Here is a 14,132-nt window from a genome sequence, read left to right on the forward strand (position 1 = left end):
AAATCAAAGGGAAAGGGAGTTACTGCCCAGCCAAGGAGCTTCTGAAACCCTGGGCCGCAGCAGGAGCCTGGGAGGAGCAGGGCTGATGGCTGCCATCAGGGTCCCGCAGAGACATTTCCTCTGCCCGCTGGCAGTGGGGCAGGCAGGAGCACAACAGGCAGTGAGCAGGTCTGCCTGCACAGCGCTGGGTCCGACATCGCCAGCAGCACAGTCCAGGTCGTTCCTCAGCAGATTGAATCCAGCCCCTGCCAGAGAAAGGTGCTTCACCACTCTGGACATGGGATCCCCAAGTCCAGAAGCCACAGGGCTCACTCAGGGCTATCCATGTCCCCACTGACAAGGTTTTTGAATCCTTAGTTAATTTTCCTGGGGCTGCCCTCCCTCCTGGAAAAGTGTGGCACAGCCAGGATGGCAGCCTGGTGCATGTCCTGCCAGGCATCAGGAGTAGACATTAATTCCAGCTGATCCACCGGACTGTTTTTTGGTTTTTGGTTTGTTTTTTTTTTTTTTTTTTTTTTTTTTTTTGTTTGGGTTTTTTTGTTTTTTTTTTTCCTTAGATAAAGATCATCAAGAGGCTTAGCTGTTCTATTTCCCCTAATATGCAGCAGTGCCATGTGTTGGGTCAGGGGCTGCTGCTGACTTTGTGAATACCAGCCCCTAGACAGGTGACCCTGGATACCAGCTCTGGGTACGAGTCCCTGTCTGCCAGCCCTTGGGTGCCTGTCCCCAAGGCATCTCTCCCTGGGTGCCAGTCCTCGGGTTCCAGCCGTCTCGGGAGCCAAAGCAAGTACTCCATAAACATCAAGGACCTTCCCCGAGTTCTCCCTCCCCATTCCTATCCCGCCGCGAGGAAGGCTGCTCCAGCCTATCTCCTCGCCATATCTCCAGTGCGAGACAGCAGCAGCTCCCGGTAATCCGGGTTAATAAACAGGCAGCAGTGTCGGCAGCGGGATCACTCCCTGCCTTGCACCAGATGGGATCACGGGGTGCTGGCAGAAGGAGCAGCCCTCATCCTGCTGCAGCTGAAGTGAGGGAGTGCCCACGCAGCTGGTACTTGCCCGTAGGCAGGAGCTGGCTTCGGGCACCGCCAAGCAGATGCTGATGTGATGGCAGCGTCAGGATCGGGAAGGTTCCCGGTGCTGAGCCAGGAAGGCAGGAAAAGGGAGCCAGACCTGGTAGCACCATTGTGAAGTGAAAGTCTTTAAGACAGAGAAAATATGGAATGTGTTTCATTGTGGAGCCAATAGACACGAAAGTCGGGGCTGCAGTTCCTTCCCCGGCAGCACACCCCGAGCTCTGGGACCCCAGGGACAGACACGCTTCTTTGAACCACAACCCTTCTCTGCGGAGTGAGGGAGAGGAGTGGTGAGAATGTACGAGTCCCCAAGAGCCTTAAGGCCGTACATGCTTCCCCAAGGAGCTAAGGCTCAGTCAACAAGACCAGGCAGCGAGAGAGGCAAGAGGTGATAGTCAAGCCCTGGACCATCCCTCCTGGGCACTACGACACCAGCATCGCGCGGCTTCTCTGTACTGGGGACAAGTGGCTGCCGTAGCTGGATAGGCTGCCCTCACACCAGCCCCTGGCCCCGGTTAATTCTGCCAATAGCTCCCCAAAGCCATCCCGTCTCTTGCCTAGGCTCCGCAGCGCTGGGGGAAGAGCCCGTGGTGGCTGCTGCCCTAACACTGCCGCGGTGCCCCTCGAAGACTGTGGAGGTAGAGGGGTGCGAGGGACATGGGTCTACTCCAGTCCCCCGGGACCGGAGGGGTGTGAGGCAGGATCGGCGTCCTCCCCCTCCCTGTCCCATCAAGGCCGCCCCGTCCACCTCTCCGCCGGCGCTGGGTGCGGACCGGCGCAGCCCCCTCCCATCGCACCTTCCCTCCGTGTCCCCCGCCCCCCTGGGGGATCAAGTTCACGCCCGACCCACCGATGCGGGGTCCAATGGGGCCGGGGCCTATCTCCATCCGGCCCGGCCCGGCCCCGCCACTCTCAGAGGTCCCGGCTGCGCCGCAGCAAGGAGGCAGCGGCCGGCAGCCCCCGCATGGAGCCCTAGGGCAGCGGGCAGCATGTTCAGCCCGGACGGGGGGCTGCCGGCCGCCCCTTTCGGCCTCCTGACCGACGCCGGACCTCCCTTTCCCCGCGGCAGCTTCGACGGGGCGCCCGCCCAGCCGCTCTTCTTCCCCTTTGCCGCCACAGCCGAGCCCGAACCCGTCCGGGACCAGCCGCCGGCCCGCGCCTGGCTGCCCCCTCCCGCCCCTGCGCCGCCCGCCAAGGCGGAGGCGCGCCCGGGTCGGCACTGCAGCCAGCCTGAGCCCGAGCCCCGCACCGCTGCTTGCTGCGGTCCAGCCTGGCCGCCCCCGCCCTGGGCCGGCCCTCCGTCCTCCGGCCCCACTGGCCTGCCCGGGCCGTCCTTCCCTGGCCCGGCCGCCCCTGCCTTCCCTGGCCCCCAGCTCTGCCCCGCCGCGCTGCAGCCGAGCTCCGGCGGCCCCTCGGGGCTGGGTAGCAGCGGCAGCTCCAGCGGCGCCGCCAGCGAGGGCGGACACTCCAGCGACAGCGGTGAGGAGGTGAGATTCGATGGGGCGGGCTGCCCTGCCCCGCTCCCACCGTCCGGACTCGGTGTGTCCCTGGGGCTTTCCTCCCCATCCGGAGCCGCAGTTCGCCGCTCCGTCGGTAGGAGCTGCCCGGCTGCTCTTGTGCACCCCCGAGACCCCGCCGGTGCCACCTGTCCGGCCCCACCATCGGGTGCCCCCGGAAGAAGCCCTGACCCGGCGCTGGGGCGTATCAGACTCTCCGCAGGGGGAGAGCCTTGGGGAGGCTGCTTTGGGGTAAGATAGGGGTTTTGGGAAATCGGGAGAGCATCTTCCCCTACGCGATGCGACGGGGCCGTTCCGGGTAGCGATGCCGAGGGCCGGCTCCGGCGCGGTACTCGGGGCCGCGCAGCGCGTTCACCGAGGGCTCCTGCCCAGCCTTCACAGTCTCCTTCGGTCCGCTGCGTACCTGGTCATCGCTCCCGGAGCTCCAAGGACAGTGAAGTCTGCTGGGGCAGGGACAGCTCAAAGATGAGGGCGGGAGAAGGACGGGGACAGCAGAGCTGGTTCCCGGAACGACTGAATTTGTGATTTGCGCTAGTTTTCAATATTTCTCGATGTTGACGTATCACGAGTCCGTCCCGGGGACAGAGGTGGCGGTTGATGCCGAGAGCTGGTCCCTGGTGGAGTTGGGGGGATTCGCTCTGCCGCAAGCGGGTCGGAGCTTCAGGAGGTCCCACGCCAGGATCGATGAGTGTGTGTCCTCGGGCTGCGACTGGCCACGCTGGGTGGGGAGTGGGCATGAATCGCGTTTTCTAGCTGCGGGACGGTGGTTCAGGATGGCGATGTGGGATGGCATTCCTCCTCCGTGGGAGGGATGCTCTGAGTTTACCACTGCCGATTTACGCCAGAAACTAATAGCCTTGGTGACAAGAAAAACCTCTGCAAATCCCGAAACCCCTCTGAAAACGTGGAAATTGGGTAAAAAGCCTCAAAATGCAGCCGTAGAGGTTGAAGGCTGCGCGGCAAAGTGGGAAGCACCTGGGTAGCCGCTTGCCAGAAAGGAAGAACCTGTTGGTGGCAAAGAGGTGCTTAAATCCCATGGGGGCTCACGGGCGCTTTTGTCCCTCTCTTCACGGGAGTCTTTTCCCTGCTCCCGACTCAGGCGGAGGAGCGGCTGGTGAGAGGCTGCCTCAGCCCAATAGCTATGGGGAAGTGGCCCACACCACGGGAGAACAGAACGTTCCCCTGCACATGTGTCGTGGGATGAGTGAGAATGGGGCAAATCTGGCACTCAGCCAATGTGATCATCGGTGCTGCCTCTGCCCAGGCAAGGAGGGCGCGAACCAGAGGACAAAGGGAACATTTCCTGGGCGTGTTGAGGCAGAACAGGAGCTTTTGGTGCCCTTGTGCTTGGCCGCCGCCGCGCCAGATTGGGTCGAGCTGAGCAGTGTGCGTGGTCGGGGTGGGTCCTGCGCGAGCCTGGTCGGTGTCAATGCTGCAAAGGGCTTAGCCGAACCCTCTTCTGCCGCTGTCCTCCGGGGATCCCGACAGACCCTTGACCCTGGGTGCGAGTTGTCCCTTCTCAGTGTCTTTCTGCTCCTGCCAGGATGCGCCAACCTCAGGAGAGCTGGAGCAGTTCGCCAAGGACCTCAAGCATAAGCGCATCATGCTGGGCTTCACCCAGGCTGACGTGGGGCTGGCACTGGGCACACTCTACGGTGAGGGGCTGGGGCAGGGCCCTTGTGTTCCCCCACAGCCGGTAGGAAGGGAGAAGCCTGGGAGGGGTTTGGGATCACCTGGGCTAATTATTTCTGCTCCTTAACGACCCGCAAAAGAGGTATCAAGCACCAGTCCCGAGTATCTCCTGATCTGCGGTGAGCTGGAGGGCTCCAGCTCGCAGGGAACAGGTTTAAAATGGCTACAGATGGTTATTGAGAAGTGTTTCAGGGCTTTAAATCCCTCCTGAAGGAACATGGAGAATGCCTTTCCTGGCCTCCGAGGAACAGCAAGTTTGGGGGTGGTGATCCTGGGGAGTCGCTGGTGATGGCAGCTGTGTGATGTGTAATGAAATGCCCTACCTGCCTTGCCCACACAGGGAAGATGTTCAGCCAGACGACCATCTGCCGCTTCGAAGCACTCCAGCTCAGCTTCAAGAACATGTGCAAGCTAAAGCCGCTGCTGCAGCGCTGGCTCAACGAGGCAGAGAACACGGACAACATGCAAGAGGTGCAGGGCTGAGGGGGCTGGGAGCCGGGTATCTGCAAGCCCAGAAACTACAGATTCTCCTCCCTCTCCCACGTGCTTTCAAGAAGAGAATAGGGGAACAGAAGGCAATTTGTGCCACAGCACCATCTTGCTGCATGGCTTGAGGGCTAACCGTGGGGTATCATCTTCTGCCAGGCTGGGGAAGGAAGCCCAATCCCCCTACAGACACTTTTTCATTGTCGTAGCTCCCATTTTGGAGTAGCCATGTCCTGCTGGAATCTCAGACTGAATGTGCAGCTTGTTGTTCTCTGGGGAACGTGGTGGGGGGGGGGGGAAATGAAGAAAGATGTGTCCAGCCTCACTGCTGGCAGTGCTGGGACATTGGAAATTGCCCCAGTTGCAGTGGAATGATGTTCAGTGGACAGTCACAGGGACATAATCTGTGCCTCAGGCTCTGCAGCCAGTTACATATGTTGGAAACTCTTCCAGCTGGTAACCAAACATATTCTCTCTTTCATTCCCAGATGTGCAATGCAGAGCAAGTACTGGCCCAAGCCCGGAAGAGAAAACGCAGGACCAGCATTGAGACCAATGTGAAAGGGACACTGGAGAGCTTCTTCCGCAAGTGCGTGAAGCCCAGTCCCCAGGAGATCTCCCAGATTGCTGAGGACCTCAACCTGGATAAAGATGTAGGTTGGGAGGGTAGGAAAATGGGTGCCCAAATAGTGCCAGCTCCTGAGCACCTGCCAGTTTGATACTTTAGCTCAGAGCAAAAATGAAATACACATGGAGAGATGTAAACTACTGCCCTTTACCTCTGCCTGACAGTTATGATATATAGGATCATCAATATGAAAAAGAAAAACCCACTTGGTTCCAGAGAAGACTTTTGTTCACAGATTAAATATTGAAAACTTAAGAGAGACAGAAATAGTTCCCAGATGCAACTACAGGCATCTGTGTTAGTGTATATGTACATAAATATATGAAAGTAATCCTTTGATACTAAGTCATCTCCAAAAAAGCTGATTTTTGATCCCAAGAGCCCAAGTGGAAAGTTACAATGTTTTTCTTCTGAAGCGGAAATGCACCAGAAGAGAGACAAACCACAACCCATTAACAATAGCAAGTTTTGTATTTGCTTCACCTGGCTATGACACCAGCCTTTGGAGAGGAACCTGTCTTTCAATTTATTTTCATCTTTCCTATTTAACATTTGCAATTTTTGTAATCTCTCAACTCTGGAAGCAGTGGGAAAGTGGTCATGGCTGAAGTTTGTTTAAGCTGGCTGCCTAGCAAGAAATTGTGACAGGCTGCACTGGCAGGTTGGGATGCTATAGAGATGCCACCAGCAGAAGAGTCTCCTTGTCACCCACACGGCATGCCTGGGTCACCCCCTCACCCTTCTCTGTCTACCTTTCCACAGGTGGTCCGGGTCTGGTTCTGCAACCGGCGTCAGAAAGGCAAACGGCTGCTGCTGCCCTATAGCAATGAGGCAGAGGGGATGATGTATGACATGAACCAGTCCCTGGTGCCCTCCACTCTGCCCATCCCAGTCACATCCCAGGGCTACAGCCTGGCACCCTCCCCTCCTGTCTACATGCCGACCTTCCACAAAGCCGAGATGTTCCCTCAAGTGCTGCAGCCTGGGCTCTCCATGAGTAACAGTGGCCACTGAACCAGGGGCTGTGGGCTCACTGCAGGTGGGCTGGTGCTCTGGGGCAGCCCCCCTTGCCCTGGGCTCACAAAGGCACAGCCCTGCTTCTGCTTGCTGGGCAGATGTGTGGGGCTTTTGAGGTGCAATTGGCTAGAAGCCTGGCCCAGGGATGGTGCCTGCTCTCTGCAGACGCTTCCAGCCCTTGTGTGTTATGTGAGCTTACTGGTCCCAGCAGTATTGGCCCCCCTCTGACCTCTCCTGGAGGCAGCCCCCACTGCACCCTCTGAAGCCACATGTGCCCAGAGCTCTTGAGCCCATGCCTAGCCCCAGCCCAGCCGCTCTCCTGCAAGATGCAGAAAAAAGTATTTTTTAGATTTTGGGAAGGGTGGGGGGAGGGGGTGATTTTATTGGTTATTTTTGTTTGGTTCTTTTTCTTTTTTTCAGGTTTTCTGGTTGTAGTTTTTAAAAAGCAAAAATTTTTGTAGTGATCTAGTTTCCCAGGTGTCTCCTTCCACCCTGTCATGTAGAGCGGAGCTGGGGTGCCATGCAATGGCCAATGGCCCTGGTGGCTCTGACCACCCTCCTGGGCGGCCAGGTTAAGCCAAGGGCTGGGGCAAGGGGAGAAGGTGAGCCCACCCACCACCCCCTCACCCTGTGGCACAAGAGAGCTTCACCCCTCTGTGGGGCAGCTGATAAGGCTTGTTTGAGTTTAGGGGTCCTCCCCAGTGCTTTGTGCCCGGCATCTCCCCCAGGCCCCCCTACTCTCCAGCTACTATCATCACCCCAGCCCAGAGACCACCTTTCCCTGGAGGGCCCAGCCCAGGGGACCTATACCACCCTGTACATGCTGCTAGCACCCCATGCCTTCCAGCCTGCTGTAGTTAATGATGATTTTAAAATTTTTTGTTCTTAATCATATTCCCTCTGGCAGTGAAATAAATCTCAGACTTATTTGAGGCAAGAATGAGTTAACCCTTTCCTTGCCTTCCTTGCATCCCTGCTCCTGCAGCCCAGCAGTTGAGGTTTGGCTGTATACAGGGGCACTGCAGGGCTGGAGCAAGGCACCCTAAGAAGGTGGACATGTCCCCATCATGTCAGCTACACTCAGCTCTTGGCTGACTGCAGCTTGGCCTCCCTGCATGACTGCTGGCAGCTTGGCCCTGGAGTGGTACCAACTTGTCAGGGCTGTTGACCCCTGAAGCAGAGGGCATCAAAAGTGAAAGGAGGGGATCATTTTCCACCCATTTTTGAGCTGCTAGTTTGCTTCTTGGAAGGCTGGAAGCAGTGTAAGCTTACTTGTAGGCGTCTCCAGCAGCTGCCAGGGACAGAAGGAATAGGGAGGATGTAGCAGGGTGAGCAGTGAAGAGGTCTGGAAAGCTGGGGCTGTCCTCATTGTAGTATGGTGCTGACAGGGATGGATGTCCCCATACAGCTGAGGCAATCTGGTGGGGTGATAACAATCCAGCCATGCAGGTCTATTGGACACTGGAAACTGAGCTGGTGGGAGCAGGGTTCTCTGGGGGATGATCCTTCACTTTTTCCCGCTACACTCTTAGTTGGTTTGCCCCCAGTCCATTCTCTCGAGGGCTCTTCCCTCGAGCAAAATGAAATCCCCAACCAAGCCTGTAGGGAAACTTCTGGAAAGCCCTGTTTTCAGCTTGATGGCTGGTAGCTCAGGCTTTGCTCTCTAGGAAAGAATAGGGACAACCAAGGCAGCTGCTCACAGGGCACCTTGGAACCCTGTAAAGGGCTAGGCTGGGGCCCCTATGGGGCAGTGTCCATCTGCATCTGCTTGCCCCACAGAGCCTCCTACTTCTCTGCCCACAGGGTAGGGGCACAGCCATGTGTGGCATCCACGGGAACTGTCCCCTGTTGCTGCTACCCAGTTGTGCCTGGGGCTTGAGGGGTGCAGGAGGCTGGCAGGGTGAGGAGCAGAAATCTGAAATGTCATCTCCCAAAGGTTTGGTTCTTTTTGATTTTCCACTATCTGGTTTTCTGCATGCAGTCATGCGAGAGCTGCAGCCCACCATGGGACCTCCACATCCTGCTACCCTGGCAGTCTTTGCCCATGAGTACCCGGCATCTGTTTGTGGGCACCCACAGGCCCCTCCTGTTCCACTTCAGGCTGACCCAGAAAACAACAAAGCGGAAATCGGAAGCCACAGAAGTCAGAAGAGCACAGTGTGTCTATCCTGCTGCCACCTCACCAGGGCTGTGCCCCCCGGGGAGGGATGTCCACTCTGCCAACTCTCAGTCCTGCCGGGCACCCGGCAGCTCGCAGGGTGGCAGAGGTAGGTGGGGTTTGGTTTCTTCAGGGTCACAGGGAATAAAACTAGAAAGGAAACTTGTGACAAAAAGAGTTGTTTATATCAAGGGAGTTGATGGCACTGAGTAGAGGGGCAAAAGAGCAAGGCACAGATGGAGCAGTCATATCTTACTCCTAGTCCTGTCACTCAACCCTAATATCACCACTGATCTCAGATGCATTACTTCCTCTTGGAATGTCTGTGGTGCAGGGTGCCCTCTGTGCTGGGTGTACAATACAGGGTGACCATGGTGCAGGGTTTCCTCAGTGCAATGTTGGGCATGTGCAAGTTGCTCACGGGACTGGCTTTGTTTTGGAGTTGTGCAAGCCTCCAGAGGCTGTAAGCTCACTGGCTTCCTGTCACAGCAGGGAGGGAGTGGCAAACCACAGTATCCCTTTGCCAGCCTGGCAGCACTGAGATTGCTCTGAGAGCATCTGCTGTCTGTGGCTCCTCACTGGCACAGTGACACACATGGCTCAGGGGTGGGGGACAGGAAATGGGTGCTGCCAGGAAGAGGAGGAGCAGATTGTGTCCTTCCTCCCCGGCCATGGGCTAATGGACCCCCTCTCCCCCCCGGCTACCCTGCGCTGACCTCCACTCCTCCAGTCCAGCTACAAATGTCTCCACAGGGCCTCTGCTGCCAGGACTTTGACACTCAGCAGAAGGTGCTGGGGGGACATTGAAGATCACAGGGGAAGGCTGGGGAGCCCTGAGCCACCCACCACACCCCTGGCCTCCCCACACCACATGCACAGCCTGAGCAGCACTGTGGCACTTACTTCCAAAGCACCCTCTGGTCCTGCCAGCACCTTAGCAAGGTGTTCAGTGTTGGGTTGGGGTGATAAGTCCTATTTCACAAGAAATGAAGTCGGGGGAGTTGCTTGAAGTCACAGTGTGGCAACAGCTGGGTTAGGAGGAGAGCGGGGGCTCCTGTGCTTGCTCCAAATCCTGTGCGCAGGTGGGTGCCTCACACACCTCCCACCCCTGCCTGCATCCATCCCAAAGGTCCTGGCATGCACCTAGGAGTTGAACCAGCTCTGCAGGTCAGGATAGAGGTGGCCATGGGGCAGGAGGGGGTAGGCTGTGCAGATGGCACAGATCCGCTCCCTCCAATCAGTGTAGAGCTTCACACTGAACCTATTCTGCCAGGCAAAGAACTGCCGGTAGCGGCTGGAGTTCATGGTCTTCAGGAAGGTGGCCAGCTCCTCCAGAGAGTCAAAGTCGTTGACATGGATGAAGGAGTCTGCAGGAACAAACTGCTCATAGTTGGCCCTGGGTGGCCCCAGCACCACAGGCACGGTGCCAGCCAGCAGGGAGTTCCTCCAGAGTTTCTCTGTGATGTAGTCTCGGTGGATGGAGTTCTCAAAGGCCAGGTAGAACTTAGACTTTGATATTGTTGGCAAGAGGCAGTCCTTGCAGAGGGGCTTGTTGTTTGCTTTCCCATATATATTCACATGGAGGTACCTGGAGAGGTTTTTGTAGACTTCAGCTCTTTTCTGAGTCCTGTGGTAGTTGCTGATAACCCAGGACACCAAGTTGGTCTTTGCAGGGATGTTCACGGTGGCTGACTGGTTTGGCACAAGCTTGCCATAGGGGATGAAGATGTCCGAATCCTGTCTGTAGGTCATCACCCAGTTGAAGGTCTGGTTCCATGCTGCTAGAGCTCTAGTGTTGGAAGGGGACTCCAGGGAGACCCACACCCAGTTCTGCCCCGGCAACCTCTCCTTGGGCAGTTTGTCCCGGCCAGGCTGGAGTCTGGAGTGGGGGAACACCACCACATCGGCCTGGTGCAGGAGCTGCCGCTCTGTGGTGAGCTGGCAGCCTGTGATGCTGTACAGCTCATAGCACACGTCTCTGCTGATGTTGGGGACCTGCTTGGAGGGCCATTCCCACACCAGGATCATCAATGGCTCCCTGTGTTTAGAGTCTTCTCCAGAACCCTTGGAAGGGTTGAGGAATAACCTCAGGTTCCAGAAGGTGGTTACAAACACACCGACAGTGACCAAGGCCTTCATGCCAGGCCGGCCCCATGGTGACCATCGCAGCGGCAATGCCCAGGGCATGCTGGTGGGTTGGCTGTCACCTCATCGGGTGACAGAGCTGACACCTGTGAGAGAGGAGAGGCCACTGAAGGCCATCAGCTTGACTTGTCAGGGACAAGGGGTGATGGGGAGGCACTGTGGCCAGAGGGGCCAGAGAAAGAGCTTCTTCATGAAATTTGCCTCAGCATCACCCCAGGACCCTCTGCTTGCCTGTGCCAACAGAGCTCCCCATGCATGTGGTATCACCCCAGGGTAGCCTTTGTTCATGTTCCTGCAGTCCCTAATGACTTTTGGGGGAGCCAGATGCTGCTGGGAGGTGTAGAGCTGATGGGAAGCAGCCACCTGTGCCCCAGCTGGCTGGCTCCACTACTGAGGCTGTGGCTCTGTGCCTCAGTTTCCCCACCTGACACACAGCCACAGCCTCAGTCCTCACTCCTTGTTTTGCCCAGAATAGGTCAAACCTTATATGCAGCCAGCCTTGCCACTGCTGTGCAGCAAAGGACAAGAGGGAACATTCCAGGCCTACCTGAATAGCCTCAAGGTGAGGCCTTAGCTGCAAAATGGGGTGACTGACTTTGAAGGCCAAAACTGATGAGGGCCAAGTTTGGCAGTGTCCTGCCCAAGAAGTGCCTGCTTACCTCAGCATTCTTCTGTGACAATAGTAAGGCAGTTCCCAGGCTCGAGGTCCCCTCCCCAGGTCAGGGTGCACTCCCCAGTCCCTAAGGGTATCAGGAGCCCCAGCAGGCTGAGAGCTCATAGCCTCAGTGCCCCCAAACACACATTTTATGTTGAAGGTATCACAGGTTGCCAGTGCTCCACTGTGTGGACACAGAGGGGAGGAAGGACAGGGAGAGCAGAAAGGACAGTGCAGCACTTGGGGCTGCCACTGGTGGAGCTCAGCTTGCAGGCACATGGGCCCCCCACCTGTGGGATGCTCACCCTGCCATGGTGCACACCTGCCTGCTTCAGGCTTCTGTGGTTTAACCAGCAGCACTGGAAGCAGAGCACTGGCAGAGGTGGAAAGGGGAATAGTTGGCTGCACTGAGGACCAGCCACCAGCTTAAGCTTCTTCCGGAGAGCTAGTCCCACTGCAGGGCTCAGAGTGTTCAGCACCACAGGTGTTTTCCCCTTTTGTGGAAACCACTGGAAACATGTGGGCTTCCTAAACCCTGTGTCCAGTTGGGGCTGAGCTAGCGCGTCCAGTATTGGAGTACCCTGGAAAACAGTGCCCTACTTTCCCACCCACCCCCAGCACTCCAGCTCAGCTGCAAAAAATCCCTTCCCCACTTTGGCCCATTCCATCTGTTCTGCTAAAATACATGAGCTAAGTTTAAGCTCCAGACAACACTGCACATCAGTGCTTGCAGGTCTCTGTCCCCAGCAGCAGAAATGTTGCTCCCGTTTTAGGGATGTTGCCCCTATTTTGGGGATGCTCTGAAAGGAAAACCTCCGCTCTAGCAGTGGCAGGAGCCACCCCATTACTCAGCCCCTCTCTCCTCGGTGGTCAGTAACGTTCAACTCAGACTTACTGTGATGGAGGTGTGCGAGGTGCCAGATGTGTCTGCCTGGGTGCTGCTGCACTGGGCTGGGGCACTTGAGGGCTTCCTCTTTTTTAAGTTTTGAGTTGTCCCAGCCCCACAGCAGGTCCTTCCTGCCCCACATGTCAGATGGCACACCCCACTCCCAGCACTTCCCTTGCACTGTGTTGGGGGATGGGTACCCTGTGACTGGGTAGATGCCCCATGGTTGGGTGGGTACCTTCTGGCCAAATGGGCACTCCATGGTGGGTGAATGGGCCAGAACAAGGTGGGTGCCCTGTGGCCGCATGGGTGCTTTGTGGCTGGTAGGTGCCCTCAGCCTTGACAAGGTGCCACCCATCTGCTACCCGCAGCTTGGTTGCAAACAGGATACCAACTCCCAGTGACTCATCCTGAAATCATCAACTAACAGCCACGAAGTGCCACCGAGTGCCAGGCACTGTCCTGTCTGGGATGTTTCCTGCCAAAAGTAGAAGCAGGCACATGCGAACATCAGCAGTGTGTGCACAGAGAGCTGACTCCTCTGCCCCTACCCCAGTTCTTCCATGATCCCACTCTGGCTCAGTTGTGTCCTTTGCTGGCATTGCTGTTCAGGACTCAAGTCTCCATGAAGGCAAAATTTGTCTCCAGCAGGCAAAATGAGATTGGAAAACTGAGGCAAAGGCAAAGAGGGGAGCATCAAGGTGTGCACACTGTCCCTGAAAGTGACATGGGTATGCCCCTATGCCTTGGCACATACAGAGCTGGAAACAGGCCTCCAAACTCCTCCCTGGGGGTTCTTAGACTGCTCCAGTGCCCCTGGGATCTGCACCCTCATTTCTGCTGCCTGCCAGCCTCTTAGGATCCCTGTTGGGCACAATGCCATGCCACCATGCCATGGTGTAGCAGGTCTCTGGGGTTTCAGTGACACTCCGTGAGCTCTCAAAGGCCAACTGCAGCTCCTAGGAAGAGTGTTTCTTCTGCTGCTGCCATGTCCATTCACTGCCATCTCTTCTCACTCCTTTTCTTCCCCTGCATGATTGAGAGCCCAGATACCAGAGTCCATGGGCACCATTCCCAGCCTTGCCTGCCCCATCCCTGCCAGCTGTGGGCAGTAGTCCCTGCCTGGCTGGAGCATTCAGCATCATCCTGCTGCTGCCCCAATAGCTTGAGAGCCCAGGGCCACATGGGCTGGGACCATTATCCTCCCTGGGGGATAGCACTGGGGACAGCATTTTATGGAAATGCTTTCAGAGTTTTCAGGATGGCTGGTAGAGTACCAGGGAGCTTTCCCCTGGCACTTAATAGCTGTCATATGCAGGTGCTGTCTCAGGACATCCTGTGTGCAGGGACAATGCCCTGGGAACACTTGCAGTCAGTGGATCCAAACACCGTGACCCTGTGGTCCAAGAGACATGGCTCTGAGCCAGGCAGGGAGCCAGGGCCAGTGCTGCCTGGGTTTGTTGGGCAGAAATCAAGGCCAGAGGTCAAGCCATTAGACCATCAGGAATGCTGGACAGCACTAGGGAGACGTATGTGTGTGGGTACTGCCATCTGCAGATGACTTCACACAGAGACAGGAGCTTGGCCACCCTGCAAGAAAGTCCCCTGAGAGGCGCTCAGGACTCCATGTTCTCAAGACTTCGGGACCCCTGGTCCATGGAGAAGATGGGTCACAAGGTCTTTTTTGCTTCTAGCCCATAGAGGGGATGCGCCACCAGGTCTTTTGGGCTTCAGGCCCTGGGTCCCTTGGAGGAGATTTGCCACAGTGTCCCGAGGCTGTGCTGCCCTGTGGGTACACTGCTGGGTCTGTCCATTGCTGGCTTCTCAGAGTTTCAATGGCCATGTCAAACAGAAGAACAGCTGTGAAGCACCC

At 57.0% G+C, this 14,132-nt stretch overlaps 3 protein-coding genes across 5 annotated transcripts in view; 1 reads left to right on the plus strand and 2 right to left on the minus strand.

Moving 5' to 3' along the window:
• Window positions 1-14,132, minus strand: part of FBXW5 (F-box and WD repeat domain containing 5) — a 164,342-nt gene that overhangs the window by 64,046 nt on the left and 86,164 nt on the right. The window lies entirely within an intron of this gene.
• On the plus strand, window positions 2,065-7,350 carry LOC306810948 (POU domain, class 5, transcription factor 3-like; the record flags this gene model as incomplete). Its single annotated transcript, XM_079324113.1, has 5 exons — window positions 2,065-2,562; window positions 4,136-4,247; window positions 4,625-4,755; window positions 5,259-5,423; window positions 6,161-7,350. 5 exons carry the CDS (start codon window positions 2,065-2,067, stop codon window positions 6,410-6,412), a joined length of 1,158 nt encoding a protein of 385 aa, XP_079180239.1. The 3' UTR covers window positions 6,413-7,350.
• FUT7 (fucosyltransferase 7) lies at window positions 8,185-12,555 on the minus strand. Of its 3 annotated transcripts, none has more exons than XM_079324155.1 (3): window positions 12,269-12,555; window positions 11,266-11,389; window positions 8,185-10,804 (listed from the first exon to the last, which is right to left on the minus strand). In XM_079324155.1, the coding sequence occupies exon 3, from the start codon at window positions 10,758-10,760 to the stop codon at window positions 9,717-9,719; it is 1,044 nt and encodes a 347-aa protein (XP_079180281.1). In that variant the 5' UTR covers window positions 10,761-10,804; window positions 11,266-11,389; window positions 12,269-12,555; the 3' UTR covers window positions 8,185-9,716. The 3 variants fall into 3 exon arrangements, with proteins under 3 accessions (XP_079180281.1, XP_079180282.1, XP_079180280.1); XM_079324156.1 differs by lacking the exon at window positions 12,269-12,555 and adding an exon at window positions 11,520-11,969; XM_079324154.1 differs by lacking the exon at window positions 11,266-11,389.

This window comes from Erithacus rubecula (genome assembly GCF_903797595.1).
Source record: "Erithacus rubecula genome assembly, chromosome: 21".
Taxonomy (NCBI): Eukaryota; Metazoa; Chordata; class Aves; order Passeriformes; family Muscicapidae; genus Erithacus; species Erithacus rubecula.

Coding starts and splice junctions, on each gene's coding strand:
- FUT7 (XM_079324154.1), bottom strand. CDS start 10,760: ATGCCCTGGGCATTGCCGCTGCGATGGTCACCATGGGGCCGGCCTGGC.